Here is a 13813-nt window from a genome sequence, read left to right on the forward strand (position 1 = left end):
TGTTAGTCTAGCGGCACTGATGAGTTGTGAAACAACGAAACAGGTCTGTATGTCGATGACTAAAATATATTTTATATATATATATATATAGACCCATGGCAAAATGGTTAAAGGTGTTGATTAAATATCAGTTCTAAATAGCAGTCACAGGTTGAAGATTTGATCTTTATTACAGGCAATAATAACTAAAAATAACATAACACTTCTATCTGGTATTGGCTGATAGAATGGGAACAATCTACGACTGTAGGTTAAATAAGGTTTGGGGAGTTAGTCTTAGATGTTGTAAACCAAGATGAGAATATCAATCCAAATAAAATGAGCATTAAATATTTCTTTGATAAACCTGCTAATCTGCATAACGAAAAACAAACGCATGTTTTTGATAATTGAGGAAAAATGATTTAGTAAAACTCACACGTTCCAATTCATTTGTACATTTTTCCACATCTTTCTTCTTTTTCTTTGTCGTAGCAATCTCTTCAGCTTCATCACTGTACGGCTCATCTTCTTCAGGGACATTCATTTTCCCCTTTTTAGCCAATTCTGATTTAGGCATAGGAGGGTAGGGTTCTAAAATGTAACAAATTATAATCATTTTAGAGGCAAAAAACATTTTTTATAGTATAAAAACTGAAAACAAACACAATAGAAAAATGCTTAAGTTTTCTTTTTGGAAATTTACAAGCTACAGATTATGTGTCAGTATTTATTACCCCCAACCCTTCCATTTCACACATTTGATAGGATCTGACATTAGGCCAGTTTAATGTGGGGTAGCACCTATCAAGGTTATCTTAAGTACCTCCATTTTTGGAAGTGCCCCCACCCCCATCACATATTGATGTCGATACTACTTTGAAATATTTATTTGCACAAAATATAAAAATACATAATGAACAAATTAGACATAAGGCCATTCAAAAATGTGGGAATAATGGGTGTTGTTGGTCATCTTTATCATAAATACTTAAAACTGTCTATCCTACTCTTAACTAGAAATATATCAGTCACCACAATACCACATTCACTCCAGGGGCTGTCCCACTTAATATAAACCCAAATTTGAAAAAGTTTTATTAAATTATTTACAGTAATAATATTTCATTGGCAAGGGAATAAAGAAACAAAAATTGGTTAGTAAGGCCCTTCCAACCCTTTCTAAATAATATACCACCCAGTTTTTCGATTTATCAAAAAAGCCGGTCAATCTTTAAGTGGAAGTGTGATCTAAGTGTGAGTTAAAAGAAAGAGGTAAAGGAGTTGGAGAGTGAGTAGAGTCCTTCCAAGATGAGTACACATTGAGGATAAAAGCCAAAGATGAAATGAAATAAAAGTGGGAGTAGGAATCTTGGAGGCTTACCAAGGAGGGTGGAGCTCATTCACTCTACTATCTAAGAACATAGAAGCTTAAACGCCTACCTGACAGGACCTTTTACCATGTATGCCATGCTTAGGTGGGGAACACATGCTTCTACTTGACTTCTCTTGTCACTCTTATCGACCGTTTTTCAAACTCTGAGGAATGTAATCTTTTTCTATCACATTTGATCTTAATCTTCAGCTGGTGCTTGAAACATGTGATCAGATCCTGATCAGCAAAAGATTCAATTCTTGGGTCCATTCTCAGCGACATTCATACCATCATCCATCTCTCCCTGTCCCACGGCGGACCAATGTTATTGATAATGTAAGAAATGAACAGGCAATAATTCTCAGAATTGATACGAGCCATCGACTCACTGACATACCTCCATTGCCATTGAACTTCAGAGCATACAAAGAAAGTGTGCTTAGTGATTTTGTCTTCAAATGAACTACAGTGGAGACAATTGGGTGTCTCCACTATTTTGGCACTGTGTTGCAGGGCATCGAGGGACAATGCATTCCGAGCAAGTCACCAGGTGAGCAAGAACTCAGAGTTGTTTAGATGATTCGGAGTGGATCTTCACCTTTTACCATTCCAGGTGTCCACAGAGCAGCCCCTCAGACTAGTTCCTCTCTGGAAAGTCGTGAAAGGTCACTGGACCGAGGAAGCTTTTTCAATACAGCTTGGTACTCTCTGAAGAAACTGCATGTCATGCTTCGGCCTATGCCTACCCTCAATCAAGTGGTTGGGAATGAGGTCTGGAAAGGCACCATCAACCGCTGGGTTCCACACAATCTTCTGTCAAGGTTTGACTCAAGAAGACTAGTCTCTTGGTGGCACACCAAGTCGGGCATTCCCAAGCCTCCCTTACATGGATGTTGAATACAGATCTGTCTGCAAACCCATTGCCTCTTCCTGTTCCATAGAAGTGAGGACAGGAGCTTCTTGCAGGCCGGGAAAGTACAGCCAACCAGTAGAGGATGAGATACATAAGTTGTGCACACCCCTACTCTATCCTTTAAGGAGAGTTCTCTTCGAAGCTAAGAGTTAATCAACACTTCAACCTTTGACAATTCCTCTGAAGCTGGAGACCCCATCCAAACCACATACCAAGAATTTGAACCGGGCCATTTGTTCAGCAGAAAGGAGCCAAAATGGTGGTGGCACCACTCCAAGTACCCAACTACAGGCTGATTGACTTGCTGCAATTTTGGCTCCTGTGATTGTTTCGTAATGTGTGAGCACCTCTGTCACCACTTTAATGTCTCAAAAACATGACACAAAGACAGTGATGTCATTGGCGAATGCAGAGACCCTGGCTCATAATTCACGAGATAATACAATTCCGCATAGGACTAAACTTGCCTCCTCACACCTTAGTTTGTAAAGTAGCGGCTCCAAAGCAAGGATGATAGCAGACAGCCCCGATATATCGACCAGGAGATAATGAAGGATTGCAAATGCTTTCTCTTGACTTGCACCACTGTCGTTGGTGCAGGTTAAAGAATGGAGATCCATGCAGAAGTCCAGTTTAAAACCAGCAGCCTCTAAAAGAGATGCCAGGAAGCGATGGTCAACCCTATTGAAAGCTTCTGTGTCATTTTCTATTCCTCTCTAGGATCGTATAGATCAGATGCAAGTTGTTTTGAATCGATCTCTTCACAGCAGAATTTTGCTCAGGTTCAATCAACTCTCCAACAACTCCCTGCAACTGATTTGATAGGATCTTAGCAAAAATCTTTAACTCTGTGTTTAGCAGTGTTATGGGCCTGTAATCATCTAGTTCTTCCCCACCATGCCTGTCTCTCTAGTTCAACAATGGTGACTTGACCAGGAATCCAATCCTCATCATACCAATCAACAATTGATCATTTTCCTCAAACAGTACAAACATGCGCGACAGCCTCAAGTAGAATTTGTAGGGCAGACCATCAAGTCTTGAGGCTTCGGCGCAGTCAAGCCCTTACACTCTGTAACCCTATCTTTGCAACCAGCTGCCTCAAAGCAGGGAGAGTTGACCAAATCCTAAAAAGCGGCTACTTTCAATAATGTAAAATAAACTTTCTATTTTTAATTGTTTTAGCCTGAGATGAGTCACCCTACCAGATGCCAGACATTCCAACAAAGAAATCTTTTTAAGATTCTAACCATACCTTTAAGTGCAATTGTTTGTATCTTTTCTGTACTTGGTTCAATGGGTATGTTTGTCAGGTAGGTTTTGAAATTCTCTGGTTGCTCCTACAATTACTGGAATGATGGAGATCTCCCCAAGATTCCAATTGCTTTTTATAACTTCTTGAAGACAGTGTTCAGTTTAGTGATCAAGGAAATAAAGATTACTTTTTTTAATAAGCAAACAATGTTATCATTTAGAGGATTATAGGACACAGCAATCTAAGATTAAAACTTACTTTGTCCACAATGCACAGCAGTAATATTTCCATCTACAAAAATAAAATTTGTTAGCATTAATATATATTTTCATACACTGAAAAAATTTTTTAATGGTAAAAGATTACAAGGACATTTTATGTGTTTGGAGGGATGGGATGTCTCTCTACAATCAAATATTTAAGAATTTTATTGCGACATTCATATCATATTCTGTGAGATGTGTGTATATTTAATTCCATATAATATATTAAAACATTATGGGCATATTTTACAATATTTATTTCAAGTGCTTAATAATTAATAAACGAATACATAAAAAAAAAATTTATCTTAACATAAGTGTGGATAATTGGGAGAAGATGGTTTGGAGTAATCACTTTGGCATAAGCATTTTAAGTCCAATCAAATATAGTATTCCATCTTGAAATGTGCTTTGTGGAAGTGATAAGTGGCAAACATTTTGGTCAGACTATATGTGTGGTGTATATGGCAAAGCCTGCCAAGAACAAATCTACTAAATCACTCAAGATCCCACAGCAACAACTAAACACACAAGTGCCAAACAAGAGTAAAATATAGCTATACACTAACAAAAACCAGTAGTCTTGTACTTGATATTGGCAATTAGAGTTGTAGTATATATATATATATATATATATATATATATAAAATTTGACTTGAAAATGATGCCATACTCATGATGTATGGGCTAACACTTGATCTCTATATAAGATACATAAACATTCGAGTATTCCATTAAAGTGCTCCTTTACATATCAAACAGTTCAGAAGTTAACATAATTTTCCTTTACCCAACTGACCATTTAAATATGTTATAGTATTTCTTGTGGTTTCTTGGTCTTATTGAATTCCAGGATAAGAATTCATCTAGTCTGGTGGAGTATCCAGCTTTGTGCTGTTATTTGAGGTAACATCACTTGGAGAAGATGCACCAATCCTTGTGGGATATCCATACTGAGAAGATCTTATTTGGACTGTGAATACTGTGCGATTTTGAATATTTAGTTAGATTTCATAGGGAAAAGTATCGGTTATAGTCAGTTTACGTACTTCCTAACTTACGGTGTAGCGTTACCGGAAGCATTGACAAGGCAAATCAGTTTCTTTACTTCAGTATTTCTATTGTGAAACAATTTATTGAAATAAAATATAAAAAAAGGATATTATTGAAAACAAAATTATACAGATAAAATAACACAATTAGTTTTTATTTGCACTTTTAATGACAAAATAGACAAAAAATAAGTTTTTATTTTATAAGAAATATGTTTATAAAATTATAAAAAGTTTTTATTTGAATTTATATAATAAATGTATGTTTATGAAAGTATAAAAATAAAATTATTGAAATCAGAATAAAAAAACTTATTCAAATCAAAATAAAATTTCAACCATCCGAAAAAATATGTATCCAATACATAATATTCCCCCAAAAAGTTAAAGATTTTAAAGTGTTTTCAATTATTCTTTAAAAACAAAATAAAAATAAAAACTAATTTCAATAATTCTAATCAAAATAAAACTGACAAAAACTTTTCAATGATTAAAAAAAAAAAAAAGAAAAACAATTGCACAAGAGAGAGATAGGTGTGAGAGAAAAAATGCAAAGGAACTGATTTGCCTTCTGGTAGTACTATGCTCAAAATTAGGAAGTACGTTGACTGACTATGACCAAAAGTATCCTCATGCCAGGTTATCCTGACAAACCTCTGTACAAAAGAGACCAAAAATGCTCAAGGAGGTAATTTCTATCAAATTTTATATTCACTTCCATCAAGAGTTTTTTATGCTGTCTTTAAATCTCGTTTTGGAGTTGTTTGTTAAATGCTGCTAATTCTGTATATAAAACTGTTTTAGGAATCAGATCATTAGTCATTCTTATTACAAAGAAAATTACCTGGCGAATATACCTGGTGAACCAAGAGCAAGAAAAATACAAGCAATTGCACCCAAGGAATGATTACAATCTTAAAATCTCTCGGTTGGAGTAACTGAAAAAGTGGATGAATGTTTGGCATCCAGTAGAATGCCCTATCCCCAACAGAATCTATATATATATATTCTATAGAATCCATCTATGGCAACACATCAAAGGCTGTAAATGACAAAGTTCTCTCCGATTCTCTCTCCTCTGATCTTGAGCGCGTGGTAGAGTGGAGGAAGAGGTGTCTGGTTACTTTTAATGTATCCAAAACTAAGCTTCTATCTTTACATCATCAATGCTCTGATCCCCATCTGGCATCAATTGAAATGGATGGCTCTCGTTTTGGGGAGGCTCCATGTTTTGACAAGCTTCTGAGTTTGACCTTTACTCCTGATTTCAAATGGAACACGTACATCAGGTCTGTTGCCAAGGACGCTGGGAAAATCGTGGGATCCTTCTCCTGCTCCAGAAGATATCTCACTACTGATGCAATTCTCTATCTGTATAAAAGCCAAGTACGTCCAAGGATGGAGTACTGCTGACACATCTGAGCAGGAGCTGCTAAAAGCAGCCTATCCTGCCCTGACAGATTACAAAATAGACTTCATGGCTTAGTGGGGTATGACCTTTTCTCTTCCCTGCAGCCTCTCTCACACAGAAGAGACGTTGCGAACCTGTCTTTGTTTTATTATTTCCATTTTCTTGGATGCATAAAGCAAGAATAAAAAATGTTTTGTATACTTTTATTTTGGTGTTAATTACAATGTCACAAGATAACAGTTCAGCTTTTAAAATGTGTTACTTACATTTCTAATTAGAAAAGTTCATCATTTAAATGGCACAACATGCCTAAAGTATTGCTTTGAGTAAATAAACGCAGTCACAAAGTATAGCATACATATATGCTGGATTGGAGTAAACATATGTCCGTTTAAAACTCAAAACATTGCATGCATTTGAGAAATACTCCACAAGATACTGCATACTAACTTGTGAATAAATCATAAAATTAGCCATCAGAATATAGAAACTCTAACCAAAATGGTAAATACCTTTTTATTGGTTCTAAAGCATCAGATATGAAACATTTGACCAGTTGTTCGATATCTCATATAGATCTTATGTGATCATCCTTTGAGAGCCATAAGAAAAATTGTTGCAAAATATAATGCAAGCATCATTGGTGTAGTCTGCTTTACATGATTCTTAACTAAAATGGGATAGTGCTAATCACAGATATTAACCCATGTTCTCATGAAAAAGTTACAATAAAAGAACCAAATTACTTCAAGATCTGCCAGTATTTCCTTCTACACAAATATATATGCATCTATACACATACTTTTTAAAATACTAGTTGAAATAAGATTATAAGAGATTCTCAATGAAATATAAATAAAAATCATCTATTAAGCAATAATAAAGTTGCAGAATAGGATTTCATACTTACTTAGTTCAAAAGATATTTCTGGTTTTACATCTTCCACTACAAATTAAATTAATATGAAAATTAGTTATAAAATAAAACAATTTGGTTCTTAATCTGTACTATTATAAAAAAGAAATTGTGTGTGTGTGTATTCCCTATGGGTTCTGAAACAGTAGGGCCAATATTTATGAAATTTCACACAAATGTACTTTATGTGTCTGACAAAATTTCTAAGGTAGGTTTTTTATCGGAATATCTTCAATAAGCATTGATAATAGACAAAATTTGATGAAAGAAGAAACAGGCGATCTTAAACAAAGTTAAAACCTTACACAGCCTAACATCACAAGTGCATTTAAGAAGTTTTATTACCACACAAGCTTATAAAATCAGCAGGAGGTTCTTTGATTTGAGAAGAGTATGTTTGAAATAAATGTTTCTTTTTAAAGTACAATTGAACCATGATACTTGACGTTTTCATTTTAAACTAAAATTCAATCTATTATCACTTCACAAGCAGAAAGGTCAAGCATATAAATTTAACAGTAGGTTCTTTGATATGACAGGGGTGTGTTCGAAATGAATATTTCTAGTTAGAGCACAAATGAACCATTTTGCATTTTAAACTTTAATTCAAGCCATTATATATAAAAATAACTTTATAAAATCAATAGTAGGTTCTCTACAGTGCAGTGTAAACTACTATGCATAGTGGACTAAATCACTGTGGGGAGGCATATGAAGCTTTCTCCCAGTGCACTGAGATGGGTCCTTAACTAGAGCAGGCAATCAATCGATTTGATTGAAAAATGGACGATTTTACTGATTTTCATGACAATAAAAATATGGAGTGTGATCATCATTCAATCCCGGATAACATTGGTATCCCTGCTAGTTTATAAACAGATATAAAATATTAATGATTTATATCATATTAATAAAATGTATTTGTATGTGTATGATTAAAACTCCAAAATTAGAATATCCCTCCTCTAAAAATGTATATACTAATCCAGTATCTTTTAACAACGTTTTGCTAAAACAATGATATCTTCAAATTTGAGCAAAAGTCTTTCCAAATGAAAAAAATATGTCATTAAAAATAAACAAAATAAGTCGCAACATCAAAAGTGTATAATGGTATTTCAAACAAATGCATTTCAGATAAAATATACTTTTATGTACCTGTATGTCACTTACGGGACATGTTGAAATTAGTATAAATTCTAAAAATTATGAAAAATGGTCTAATAGAAGATGTGCTAGATATGTTTTATTTAAAAAAAAAAAAATCATAGCTACTAGGGTCCAACATTTTCTATTTTGAAATGTCGGATTTTAATTAGAAAAAAAAGCAAGAAAACCAAGGGATATAAGTAAAATGATAGTTTGCAGTTACCACCCCTGAATTTTAAAAACTTTTCCATATTAAAACAAGTATAATTCAACAAATGTTATTCTTACTTGTATTTTTCTACCAAATCATTTTTGACATGACATGTAAGTACTAACAGATTTTTAAATGAAGTGCATTTGTTTTAATTCCAATATTGCAGAAGCACCCACAAGTTTATGATAAACAAAATAATAAAATACTTTAGGTCTTAATCCTGATTTTGTATGTTTCTGATGCTATTTTTAATGCAATACGCATAAAATATATTTAAATAGTAAATTGTAAATAAATTATCCTGAACAGCTGCATTAATGAATAGATGAAAATTGTTTATATTTTTCCAGCTAAAGTTTCTGGTGTTATGATCAACATAAGAAAACTTAGCTGGAAAAATATAAACAATTTTCATCCATTCATTACTGATATTGTTTATGGACAATGCTAGGTAGCCCTACCAAGAAAGAATAACTTACTTGGTTCGTATTCATCATCCGATTCTAGACCTTTTGCTACACCATTGATCCCAAGTATTTCTTCGGATGCCACCATGTATCCATTTTCACATTTAGCAGGTATTTCTAATATCGGGCAATTTTTTTTACCTGTGTGAATGTCGTTATGCTCATCATTATTTACTTCTCCGTCAGAATCAAAAGTTTCTGTTGCCTGTAACAAAGGTTTCTTACCAAGAATAGTTGTATAAGAATGGTCGTGAAAAGGTTGATTCTTATTTAATAATTCAATTAGAAAATCAACTTTGATTTGCTGACACGGATCATTATCTTTTATTTTCTCAGAAGAAAATTCTGTTTTCTCTTTGTCATTGGTGTCTTCATTGGTTTTGTTTTCTGTACAAGATGATCTTTTGGCTATAATTTTTTTTCTACAATTTGGACTTTCTTTTGGAGTTTGTTTTTTGTTATAACGAGAAGTAGACACATTTTTTTTAGGTGGAGTTAATTTCATAATTGTGGAAGTCTTTTGTCGTGACGTACATATTTTAGGTAACTGAGTATCCTTTTCTGTTTCAATCACTTTTGGTGGGGGTGCCTTATTTTCTCGAGAAATTTCTTTGTTTGATTTCAAAGCAGTAAAAGATTTATTTTTTATGCGACTGGTGTTTCCATTGATTGTGCTGTTATTTGTAGGTGAAGATTTCTTCTTCTTGGTCCTTTCAGCTTCTTTAACTTGAGGGGAAAAAAAAAAGTAAAATAAATTAAAACCATAAAATTATTTCATGATCAACAAGTTAAAATTTCAAAAATAGGTGTAGTTAAAAAAAGCCAAAACTTACTGGATAATTTTCTGTTGCGGACATGTATAGGTTCAGCTGTAAAAATGAATCGATATTGCCTATCTGGATCTAAATAGAAATAAGAGATAATATTTAATTTTTTATAACATGCAACATTGCATTAAAATAAATATAAATTTGATGAGCTAACTGAACTAGTGAAGAATTTCATGGATCAATTAAAATATATTTTCAAACACAGATGTTATTTTCAAATTATGTTATCCTATCCCCCTCCTCCCACAAAAAAAATGTCTGTCTTGCCCCTCATTTTGTATCTCCTACCTTTTCAATGGTATGGAATTGAAAAAAATCATCCCAACATTATAATAGGTTGATTATTAATTTTAAATTAAAAAATCACTTGTATTCTTAATTTATCTTAACTTTAGTGGCATTTACCCAGGATAGATTGAGCCGACTCCTCCTATAGTGTCCTAGATGAATGCAGACTGCGTGCAAAGGATCACAGAGGCCAAAATATTTATAGGCAGCCAGACTTGGGATCAGCAGCGAACACTGTAGACCAGAGGTAGGTTTGATTTCAGCTTTGATGGTGTGTAACAATGTTTTCAGCTGGCCTCCCAGACATCTTTGTCAATCTTGAAATGATTCTGGAGCTATTGCTTCATGGATGAACTTTCATGTGTTGTGGCATGCAGTGTGGCCAAACCAACAAAGTTTTGTCTTTAAAAAGAAGACTTGTACTTGAATGCAGAGCACATTTTAAAAGTATGCCCCTCTCCCTTTCACTATTTACAAATACATCTACCTTACCAATCAGAGTGTGACACACATAAGCTAATAGTATATTAATAGATGGAAGATTACTTACCATTTGCCTCTTGCGTAAGCTGTTCAATATGGCTGTTTAAATGTGTCTGCATGTTAATTTTTGCTTTGGTTTCATGGCCAAAACTGGTAACTTTTTCTTGACATTTTTCTGGCATTAAGTAACACTGAGAAGTGAAAATCTTGGTCATCTCATTGCAACTCATTTCAGAGAAAAAATTAAGCAAGGCTTTACTAGATAAAGACTGAATTTGTTCTAAGTTCAATATGTCAAGACACTGGATGCTTCTTTTAGATACCTGAAAAGGGGGAAAAGAAAAGAGAAAAAGAATGAATAAAATTATATATAAGCTCAATTAGTAATTTTTGAGAAACATTTCATTTTGCATTACCTTCATTTTGTTTTTATAACTTGGAGATGAATGATATAGAAGAATGTGAAGACTAATATAAACAAAGATTACAAAACATTAAAAATTTAGAAATAACTATTTTACTGGAGAAATAATTTAATTGAAACATTCTAATAATTAATGACATTTCTAATAATTAATGACATTTCTAATAATTAATGACATTTCTAACTATGAAGATTAAAAAAAAAAAATTCTCCTTCATCTCAAGAACTAGATAAAACAAGTGACATTTTTGCAATATATTTTTGGAGTAAGTTTGTGGATCAGATGGTGAACAGCAATAGCACAGAACATTTTAAAATGGAATCAGATGGATTTAGCAATTGCAGTGAACCACGAAAGATTACCAAATTACCAAGTTGCTTATCTCTTTTACAAAACTACTAATTGACGTTTCACTCCCCTAGAATGACAATAATGAAGTTATTGCATACAGTGGTCAGGTGCACTACAACTTATCAAAAGTGCATGTAGAAGATAGGATAATGGATAATTGTCAGGGAAATGAACAGTATACAAGTTATTACTTGTACATATACATTTATATGGAGAGGGAGAAGACATCAAGTGTAGCTGCTGCAACTTTTGAGAACGATGAGGTTAGGGTTTAAACAGTGTCTAAGCAACCAACAATTGATGTTGGGAGTTAGTATCATGCTTCAGCAATTCTAAGCATGAAAAAAATGTTTCTGTGCCATTTTCTGATTTTGTAGGTATGTCCATGTGTGTTAAACATATGAAGATTAAAATGGTGCTGAATCATCACCACCAGAATATGAAAACCCATCATTTTCTTCCACTTTTAAAATAAGACAACAAACACACACACAGCAGGTTAGCACATTTATGCATCCATGTGTGTATATAAGATACACACATTAGATAAAAGAAATTTAGTGTTCACTCTAGCTCAGAAAACACACCTTATTAAAAGTGGAATGTTACAATGAATTCTAACAGACTATACAATGATTACATTGACACATCGGTTCTTATTAGATCTTCAAAGTCAAAAGATGCTGAGCCTGGCCAGTACCAGGTGGATGACCATTTAAGAACACCAGGTGCTGTATGTGGGAGGACAGCAACATCTCCCTATGAAAGCAAAATTATGAAAATCAAATCTACAAACATAAAATAGTTTATCCTCTCTAGAATGTCTATATTTTCAATGTTAGAAACATATAGTGCATAACATAAATGCATAGAAATAGCAATACACATGGACGATAAAATGCTTTGGATAATCAGATTTCAAGGTGCTTCTGCTAAAATAGTCAGATTTTAAAAACCAAACCACTTTAAGTCTTTGATTTAGCCCCCACCCCACCCGAATTGAATCAGACAAACTTAATAACTTGTACAATCCTAATGAATTGATTCAGTTCATTTTAAAAATGTTTTTAACCTGAAATACAAATTTTGCCATAAAATAAAGACATACCTTTTTTGGGGTTACTTTCGGTTCTACTTTAAGATCATCTCTTAATTTATCAGTTGCTACTTGAGCCAACACATCAAGTGACATGTAAGGTGGTTCATGAGGTGAACCATTTGTTACCTCTTGTAAGCGAGTTATATTTTCGTCAAAAACTCTTCTTCGTCTATTTGGAACGGCAATGTCTGTAAATAAAAAATACATAAATAATAAAGATATGAAATAAAAATAAAAGTAATAAACACAAATCTACAATGTCTCTGAAAATATTTTTCTTTTTATATTTTAAAAATGTTTTCAAACTTTATACAATGTTCCAAACTTTTTATATAATTAATTATTTAAAAAAATTAATTTTTCCACACAAAATCTTAAATAGCTTACATTCTGGAAATTAAAAATATTTTATAGAAACCAGACCAACTTCACTAAATTTTAAAATGTAAACAACTATTCTTCCTGTCTCTTTTCTCTACTCCCAGTCAAGAAAGAAAATAAATAACTATAAGGGTAGAACAGGTCAATTTTGAAACCGACCATGTACTAGTAATAATAGTTGTAAATTATAAATATAAAATATTTTTGCATGAATTATTGCCAAATGAGGAAATCACTTAAAAAAGAAGGTTTATTGCACTTGAATACTTTTCAGTAATTATTGGACGATGTACAGAAATTAAAATATTTTGTATCGTCCTGTGAATTTTATTTATTAGGTTGAGGCAAAAATAATCTTGTTTTTTGACGTTCAACTTCAAAAGATCATAACTCTTTTCATAATAAACTTTATTAATCAGAATAAGAACCATTAGAATTGACATATTTTTGCCAATGAGAAACAAATTTATTTATCCCTTCAGCATAGAAATCCAGTTCTGGAAGTGATGAAGTCATTGAAGGCCGATTCAGCATCATCTCAGCTTTTGAAGCATTTTTCGTATAGGAAGTTGTCGAGATGCTTGAAAAAGTGATAATCGGTGGGCAAGAGGTTCGGTGAATATGGTGGATAAGGCAGAGTTTCATAGCCCAATTCATTCAACTTCTGTAGGGTCAGTTGAGCAACATGCGGGCAAGCATGGTCATGGAAGAGAATTTGTTCCTTCATATTGACCAATCTCGGACACATACGTTTGAGCTTCTGGTGCATTTTGTCGATTTGTCAGCAGTACTTCTCTGCCGTAATCGTTACGCCCAGATTCAAGAAGCTGTGATGGATGAGATCGGCCGCAGACCACCAGCCAGTCACCATAACCTTTTTTTGGTGCAATTGCGGCTTTGGGAAGTGTTGTGGAGCTTCTCTGGCATCCAACCACTGTGTTGAACGTTGCCGGTTGTCATAA

General features: G+C 33.4%; 1 protein-coding gene across 1 annotated transcript in view; it reads right to left on the reverse strand.

Moving 5' to 3' along the window:
- Window positions 1-13813, reverse strand: part of LOC145268268 (uncharacterized) — a 42677-nt gene that overhangs the window by 6647 nt on the left and 22217 nt on the right. Inside the window, exons 2-8 of the mRNA XM_080123630.1 lie at window positions 12480-12658; window positions 10663-10918; window positions 9828-9896; window positions 9007-9720; window positions 7159-7194; window positions 3781-3813; window positions 419-573 (exon numbers count right to left, since the gene is read on the reverse strand). Of these exons, the coding sequence (XP_079979756.1) occupies window positions 419-573; window positions 3781-3813; window positions 7159-7194; window positions 9007-9720; window positions 9828-9896; window positions 10663-10918; window positions 12480-12658 (1442 nt within the window). The remainder of the gene's footprint in view (window positions 1-418; window positions 574-3780; window positions 3814-7158; window positions 7195-9006; window positions 9721-9827; window positions 9897-10662; window positions 10919-12479; window positions 12659-13813) is intronic.

The sequence above is a fragment of the Euprymna scolopes genome, chromosome 43 (genome assembly GCF_053919585.1).
Source record: "Euprymna scolopes isolate OS-2025 chromosome 43, ASM5391958v1, whole genome shotgun sequence".
In the NCBI taxonomy this organism is placed as follows: domain Eukaryota; kingdom Metazoa; phylum Mollusca; class Cephalopoda; order Sepiida; family Sepiolidae; genus Euprymna; species Euprymna scolopes.